The sequence below is a fragment of the Choloepus didactylus genome, chromosome 1 (genome assembly GCF_015220235.1).
Source record: "Choloepus didactylus isolate mChoDid1 chromosome 1, mChoDid1.pri, whole genome shotgun sequence".
Classification (NCBI taxonomy): Eukaryota; Metazoa; Chordata; class Mammalia; order Pilosa; family Megalonychidae; genus Choloepus; species Choloepus didactylus.
In genome coordinates, this window is record NC_051307.1 from 106080647 (window position 1) to 106089310 (window position 8664).

At 41.0% G+C, this 8664-nt stretch overlaps 1 protein-coding gene across 2 annotated transcripts in view; it reads left to right on the forward strand.

Moving 5' to 3' along the window:
- The window catches only part of ETV5 (ETS variant transcription factor 5), a 57474-nt gene extending 49383 nt beyond the window's left edge, over nt 1-8091 (forward strand). For both annotated transcript variants that reach the window (XM_037838893.1, XM_037838885.1), the window contains 2 exons: nt 1980-2081; nt 5586-8091. In XM_037838893.1, coding sequence (XP_037694821.1) covers nt 1980-2081; nt 5586-5807 — 324 coding nt within the window. In that variant the 3' untranslated portion in view covers nt 5808-8091. The remainder of the gene's footprint in view (nt 1-1979; nt 2082-5585) is intronic.
- The last annotated feature ends 573 nt before the right edge of the window (nt 8092-8664 follow it).

Genomic DNA, 8664 nt, shown 5'->3' on the forward strand with positions numbered 1-8664 from the left:
GGCTTGCTGTCGAGACATCTTTAATGGGGAGAAGGAGCTCTATGGATGTTTTACCTCCTTCAGCCTAAGTCCTCAAGATGTGTGCTATCAAAGTAATTAATGGGAAAGCTATTGCCTGCTCCTCACCCGCTCCCTCCCCTCCAAAAAAAGATGGGCCCTAATTTTCAGCTATTCCAGAGCTGTGCTGCATCATGCTTTACTATAGAAGGAGCAGCCCTGGCAAGGGCTACTGAATCACAGGGCTCTGGCCCTAGAGGATGAGTCAGTAACTATGACTACCAGAGCTGCTTTGAAATCTGCATATACAAAACCTCTCTCCAGTAAGCTCTTGCATATGCAAGTGCCAGCAGAGAAAGGTCGTGGCTGAAGTTAAGAATATTCACGAATTGTTTTCCACCTCTGAATGTAGTAAACGATTTTTCAAGAATTGTTTTCCACCTCTGAATGTAGTAAACGATTAGGCTGGGCTTCTTTCAAATTTCCCTACATTGCGGCCAACAGCAGTTAAAATAGTTTCATGGAGTGTCATTTCTTTTAAACTGGATAGAAGGACACGTATTGGTTAGCAGTTTTCCCTTCTTACCACTATTTTCCATTGGTTTTAAAATGTTTATTTTCTGTAACCAGGATTTGATTTTTGGTGAATTTTGCCTTTTTGGCTATTTTGAAGGTAGAGTTGAATGGGTACAAGAGGAGAAAAGAGGAGACCCAAGCCATCGTGTGTCCCATAAGAGCATGAAGCAAATGAATGGAAATTTAACTTTCACAGGGTTTCTTGCAAAGCAGAGTGAATCATGGCTATTGAATTATTCTAATGCAATCAGGACAGATGTATTCTTCCTTGCTCATCTGATCATTTCTGGTATTTATTAAAGGTCATTTTAGAAGCCTGAATTTGGGAGATACGTTACTTTCATTCTGCCCAAATATGTTAAGGAAATACTGAAGTGAATTGCTGGCAGTCTCCCTTCTTCCCAATCCACATTTAACAGGTTTTTAAAAGATGAAAAGGATGTAGTTATTTTGCTTTTTTAAAAAGAAGTTTCCAAAAACTGACCTAAAATGTGTAAAACATGGCCCACGATTTGCATAAATTTAAAGATTTCATGAGAAGACTCACATTTCCAGGGTTGTTATTCTCCTTCCTTGACAGTCATCCTTATATATATGACTTTGGATGTTGAGATACTTGAGAACAGAAATTGCTTGACTGCTCTGGCAATCCAGTAACTCCACTAGGAAGATTTTCTGCTATAAGGCTTCTCTCCCCAAAGCTCCAATTACTTCTCCCCATCACTGCACCTCAGGTGGACTGGGTTGGATATAATGCACTGCAGAACTGTTTGGGAAACCCTGTTAATTTTTCATTAAGTGGATAATGGTGCTATATGCTTTAGTGTCCATTCTGCACATCTGCTGGGAGCAGGGGATTGGATGGTAGCAGGCTGAAATGATCTGATTCCCCCTTATGTTGCAAGCTGCAATAAGTAAACATCTCCCAGCCCCTCTCCAATCTTATTAGAATTGAACTTTTGCTCTTGTTGGCCCATTAGCAACTCACTAGTGTGTTTCTAATGTTTCAGGAATGACCATTCTAATTATTCCTTATTGACTGCTACAGAAACCATAGCACTTAATGGCAACATGTTAATGGGCTGTGGGTATTGGTCAATAATTCATATATGGAAAAATGGTAGGGAACTGCCTTCCTTGGGGGCTTTAGCCAAGCCCTTTGCAATCTTAAAGCACCAGGATTTTTCTGCCCCTAGGTCTCACCTCCTAGCAGTTGTGACTGAATCATCATCATCTTTGTTGTTCGTTTGGTCTTCAGGGAATTAAACCCTTCCCCTCTCAGGTCAGGGAAATGGGTCATTAAACAACATGATTGGGTTAGAAAACAGGCTCTTCTGGGATTGGGAGAAAACCTCCAGGCCCAGGGAACGTGTTTTCCATTGTTCTCTGCTTTCTTTTCTCTTCAGGTTGCTCGGCGTTGGGGCATCCAGAAGAACCGACCAGCCATGAACTATGACAAACTCAGCCGTTCTCTGCGCTATTACTATGAAAAGGGAATCATGCAAAAGGTGTGGCAATTATAAGGGACACATAGACCACCCTGACTACTTTGAAATAAAACGTCAAGGGCATTTCTCATAAGACTGTTTATAATGAGTAGGAAAGAATGTTGGCCTCGTAAGTGATTCTGTGATAGGAAAAAGTCGTAGAAAAACAAACTTAAAACAAGAGTCAAATGAGATATTATGAGGCCTTTAATGCTCTTGAGTACATGGAAACCAGAGGATGTGTGTGTAGGAAAATTCGGCTCTTCTGCTTTACTTACACAATGATATCCAGAAAGTCAACCATAAAGAAGCACATGAGGGAATGAGCTTGAAGGTCTCTACTCCCATGAGAGCTTGTTGAAGTCTTTAGTTGTTAAAACACCTAGACCTCCAAAGCTCTTGGTTTGAGAATCTCAAAAGTGATGGAAACTGCAATTCAAGTTAAAAACCCAAGGTTTATAAAATGGCAGCAGAATCAATTGGGAGCAGTTTGCTCTTTGTGGACAGAGGATGAAGCATTTTTGGAGGAAGCCAGTACAAAATTCTTATTGGGATGGCTGGTAAGGGACCACAGTCTTAAAATTCCATGGATAGACAGAGGAAAGAATGGCAAGTTGGTTGGTCTTTCTTGGCCACCAAGTTTTATACTGTAGTGTTCCCCAGAATTTAGCATTTACACATTTAGGAGTCTATATGGTAGTAGCCAACATGATGCCTTTGGCAGAATTGTATGGGCAGTGCTGCTGAGAACTTGTTCACACTGAAGCCAGATCCATCGTTTTCGTAGGCATAATGATAATTTGACCCCTAAATTCCTTGTACCACCTTAAAAAATATTAAACATGGTCTTCTGGGTAAAATCCAGACTTTTTAACACTGCATACAAGATCTGAAGTGGTTCCCAGTCTGGTTGCCATCTAACTCCTCCCATTTGCTCACTTGTACTTGATTAATTTCTCTGGCACAACCACTTTTCCCTCTTAATTATGTTTTTATGAAGTATTTGTTTACTAAAGAATACATGTTTCATGTATGTAAGTTATTGAGTATAGGATAAAATGAAAAACTGCCTATTAAACTACTACTTAAGAACTAGAACATACCCAGTAGTTTCTTTACCTGGCCAGTCCCTACTTCTTTTCTCCCTCGATATCTATCATCTGTTTGCTCCTCCAGAATCTGAAGTCCTCAGCCTGGGTTAGGTGTCCCCTTTTCTGCTTCTAATAGCATCTGTGCTTATCTCCATCACTACCCTTCTCTCTGTGTTGTAAATTTGCTCCTTGGCTTGTTGATATCCCCCACAGGAGTGTAAGCTCCTTTGGAGTAGGAATTGAGGGTCTGACTTCAGTGCCTAGCACAGTTAGTAGATGCTGTAGGATGGGTGTTCATCCTACCCCAGCCCCTCTTTTTAAATTTATATTTATTTATTTAACAGCTTTATTTAGATAAAATTCACATACCTTATAATTTGCTCTTTTAAAGTATATAATTCAAAGGTTTTTCATATATTCACAGAATTTGCAACTATCACCACAGTCAGTTTTAGGATATTTTCATCAGCTCCCCAAAAAAAAACCCATCACCATTAGCAGTCACTTCCCAACCCTCCTACTTGCCTTTTAGTGTTAATATTGTCAGGTCAAATCTTAAGTTCCAGAGGGAGAACCATTATTCCTTTGCTGTTCCCAACTCCAGATCCAATATGAGGCCACGTAGCCAAGACACAGTAACTCAAACTAATGGAAGAGAGTTGTCCCTCTGACCGGTTCCTCGGTTTTTAAGGAAGTAGAAGAGAACATTCTCTATGAGAAGGCCCGGGAATGAGACTTGGGTCGGTTCAGACCCTAACACTACCATTTATTAGCTGTATGCTTTGGGGCAAGTTATTTAACTTCCCAAAGCCTCTTTTTCCAATAAAAATGTAGGTAATAATCCCTCCCCTAATCTCTTAGGGTAATATGTGTGAAAATGTTCCAAAAATAATAATGTGCTGTTCTATGAAAGGGATTGTTATTATATTTACTATATGACCTTGAGTAAATGGGAACTATTTAAGAGATGAATGATAACATGCCCAAGTGGGGACAGACTTTAGAAAAGCTGTAGTCCTATACCTTCAATTTTGAAAGGGAAAATTGAGGTTCACAGAGGTGAAGACTTGTTAGTGACTGAAATTGGACTAGAAACCACCTAATATTAACTCCACTCTGCCCTCCTGGCTCACTTTTCCACATATATGTGCTGACTTTGGGGTTTGGGAACCCATAGGTTAAGATAAAGCTGTGGTTCCCCAAAAATCTAGTAGGATTGGTTGATAGATCTGCCACCCTGAAGACTTCCTTTGGTGAAGATGCTAATTGTCCAGTTTTATACACATAGCTCCTGATTCCTCAGTGTTGGAGTTCCAAGGAATGTTGGTGCAGAACCCATATTCTGGTAGCTGGATATAGAAGTGTCACCATAAAATAAGTTTATGACCTATTGGGTTATAGTCACTTACTATAGCAACAGACTTCTTAAACCAAGATTTACAAGCAAAGCCGTATTTCAATTCAAAAGAGATTTTAGAATCACAACAGAGTGATTAAAGATCATTGGCTTTTGGTTTGCTGTGAATGAAGGGCAGGATTAAACTCAACAGTTTATAAAGTTTTTAATCTAAAATGTAAAATGTTTATTTTGCCAGTAATTTCAGCCACTTTGCCTTGTCCCTCTGCGTTACCCAACCAAAGCCAATTATTGGGTTTGATCTTCAGTGTGCGTGCCCTCTTGTACTGTTGCTAAACATTGCGAAACAACCAGCAGCAGAGAGTGGGTGATCCCATTGACCTGTATCATGGCTTATTAGCTACACCATCAGGCCCTTGAATAATCAAGACCTTTTTGGTTCTGATAATATTATAACTCATAAAATCCACATAAAGGCAGTAATATTTATCTTCCATCAGTGTAGAAGAACTGTGGCATAAGTAATGTAAAACTGCAGGTAAGCCAAAAAGCAATTCTATTTGGCTTTGCAACATACTGAAAATTTCCACATAGACTCTCGAATCAAATTCCTATCCCTTCAAAATTGTAAAGCCTTGCTGTGAAGACCGTAAACTTTGGAGGGAGCTGAAAATGTGGTCTGACATCTGCATTGCACATTTCAGTCCTTAAATCTTGTAACCCCAAGCCCTAGTCTCAGCGTAACCATGCTTTCTAAGCTTTCTAAGCTTTCTAAACTGTAAGTATAAGAAAGTGAGGGTTTTCTGTTAAAAGAGCCTATCTACTATGAGTTTGAAATTCAAATATCTTTTCTTTCAGCTGCTGATCTTTGATGTTAACAAAACACTTGGCAGTTAATAGATCCCCAAGATTTATCAAAACAAATCTGGATTATTTGAATAGTCAGCTAACTAATGAGCTTTCTTTGGTCCTTGGGTCCCTGAGAGCTTGGTGACTTAGAAATACCTCATTACTCTTTCCTTAAACCCCAAGCCCTGTTCCAGCCGATCCTTATGGTATGTTTTCTCTCTCTCTCAGGTGGCAGGAGAACGATACGTCTACAAATTTGTCTGTGACCCAGATGCCCTTTTCTCCATGGCCTTCCCTGATAATCAGCGTCCGTTCCTGAAAGCGGAGTCCGAGTGCCATCTCAATGAGGAGGAAACCCTGCCACTGACCCACTTTGAAGACAACCCTGCTTACCTCCTGGATGTGGATCGCTGCAGCAGCCTCCCCTATGCTGAAGGCTTCGCTTACTAAGTTTCTGGGTGGCTGAGTGGCCAAACCCTAGAGCTAGCAGTTCCCATTCAGGCAGTGAGGGCAATGGTTTTGTTTGTTTGTGTTTCTGGCTGTTCCTAAAGCTTGCCCTTGAGTATTTTCTGGAGAACTGAAGCCATCTCTGGATTGGCACCCTAAAAGACAGATACCTTGGCTGGGGAGTGGGAACAGGGAGGGGCAAAAAACCACCAAGAACTGGTGCCTTGGCTCTGATTCTGATGAGGTTTCTGGTAAGAGATTGAAATGGAGGCTCCTTACCATGGACAACACACGCACAGCAATATCTTGTTGAGGTTAGTACCCGCAAACTGGGATGGAGTGTGTGACAATCCACGCTGTTCATGGACTACTAAATGCCTTTACATAGAAGGGCTCTGATTTGCACAATATATTGAAAAAGAAACCACAGTCCCACCGAACAGTAGGCCAAGTTGGGGAGGCTCAAATCATATGAAGCGTTAAAAATATATCTTGGGATTAGGAGAGAGAGAAGAGCTCAGTCTGAACTTGCTTCCTCTTGGTCCAAAAAAGAAGAGGAGGGGAAAGAACAGCTGTTACTGGGCCCCATGGTTCTCAAACAATAAACCATCACCGCTCTTGGGAACCTTCTGGCCAGGTGGTCACCAAGCAGAGCAGGCTCCCTTTCTCTCCCCAGTCACATGGCTACGGATGGATGGCTGTAATTTTAGGAGAAGGGTGATTAACATTTTTGACAGTATTTTGTTTTGCTTTGATTTGGGGGATTGTTTTGTTTTGGTGGTTGTTTTGGAAAAACAGTTTATAAACTGATTTTTGTAGTTTTGGTATTTAAAGCAAAAAACAAATCTTTTGGTAACTGTGCACTGTGTCCTTTAGACAGGACCATGCCGACTTACGAAGACGCTGCAGCTTGAAAGGGGCTTTGCTGGAGGCTTCCCCTTAGCCATGGAAAAGCCCGCTTTGTTGCCTGCTTTGTGCTTTCTGCACCAGACAACCTGATGGAATATTTGCACCTGAGTTGTATATTTTTGAAGTGTGCAGGACCACCTGGACACACAGCTTAGAGTCTATGTGTATAGTTCCCCACATTCACTGTCATGCCCTCTCTGGAAAGCATGTGTACATAATACACGTCATGTCCATTAAAACCTGGTTGCCTGTGGGACCCCTAGGGATTCTACTCTGGGCTTGACTTATGACAATTTTCATTTTATTGGTTTGTTTTGTTTTCCTTTTTCTTTCTATCTTGGACCCTGCATATGATTCAGTAGGGTTTGGGCCTGATGTGTGCCACTGACAGGTAAGACAGTGCTAGCATTTTAGTCTCCAGCCACGTTTTTCTTTTAAAACGTTTTATTCTGATTGCTGTATTATAAATTGAAGAAGTTTTAAGCAGCCAAACTAAAGCTATGTGAAAGTTGAGCTCAAAGTAGAGGAAAAGCTATTAGAAAGTGGTAGTGCCTCGCTGCCTGCTCTTTGGATAGAATTCCATGCTCCCCGAGCCACTATGCACGTTGAGTGTGACTGCTATTCATACCTGAAGGTGACGGTGCTGCCTCAGTGAGTGTATGACACACGCTGTGCATTGTTTTTCTGTCTCCGTAGTCTTAAACAGTCCCCCTTATGACCAACAGCACACTTGTGAAGTGGCTCACAGGGGTAAGGGGTGCATTTATAGCTATGGAAGTGTAAGATTTTCCTCTGTTGGAAACTAACTGACCCACAAAGGTATTGAACCTATAGCTTGGGCTTTAATTAGCATCGTACTCTAATCAAAGGACTCTTTCCAGACTATATTTATAGCTTTCTAACCTACCCATAGTCTATACATATGTGCGTATTTTACCTCCAGCTGGCTAGAGATTTATTTGTTGTAAATGCTGTATAGGATTTGTTTTTCTTATCTTTACTTATCCTGGTTTGGGATTTTTTATTTTTGGATGGATTTATGCTGTTTTAGCAAGTATGCAAATAATCCTCTGTGGCCCGAGCTACCTGCCCCTCCCCTGCTGTAACGACGTGGCCTGTGCTGTCACGGGACATAGGATGGTGGCATCACCATTGCACTCCCATCGGACTCATGCACCTCCCGGGTGGTTTTGGTTTTTGTTTTTTGTTTTTTTTTTTGCTTCTTTTCCAGAGTGAGGAAAGTCTACAGTGCAGAAAAGCTTTAACCTGCCAGTTGATTTGAAATACTTTCCCCCTGCGCAGGGCCATATGCATCCTGCCAAGCTGCGTTATATTCTGTACTGTGTACAATAAAGAAGTTTGCTTTCTGTTTACCACATGCCTGAAACCCGCCTCTTTCTTGCCCCTAATGCTTTAATTTTAAAGCACTAATTTTAAAATTAATTTTTAAATTTTATTTTAAATTTTATTTTAAAGCATTCAAAACCACCTGTCTTCATCTCTCTCCCTAAACTGTTTAGCCTCACCAGCGGATGATGGGGTTGAGGAAATTGTTACCTGGAATAGAATTGCACAGCTGCTATTTGATCTCACCTCTTGAACCCTGGTTAAAAAATTTATCCAAAGGGGTAGAAGGTAAAGAGAGATACTCTTCTTGGCCAATGGTGAGCTGAGAACACCCCTCCATCCCTTTGAGCCCACTGTCTCGCCAACTATTCCTTAAAGAAGCATAGCTAGTGCTGGGACCCTGGGTTGTGTGAAAAGATTACTAACAATTCTATGATTTTGAGTCCCAGAATTATTCTAGCTCAGCCCCTTTGATGGATGCTTTAAAACCAGTTAGAAGTTAGACCTTTCATGTCCTCATTTTCCCCAACAAGTTCTGATCTTAACAAGTAAAAATTTTACTAATGGTTAGTTCCTAGGAAAATAAATTAATTAGAAGGTTTTG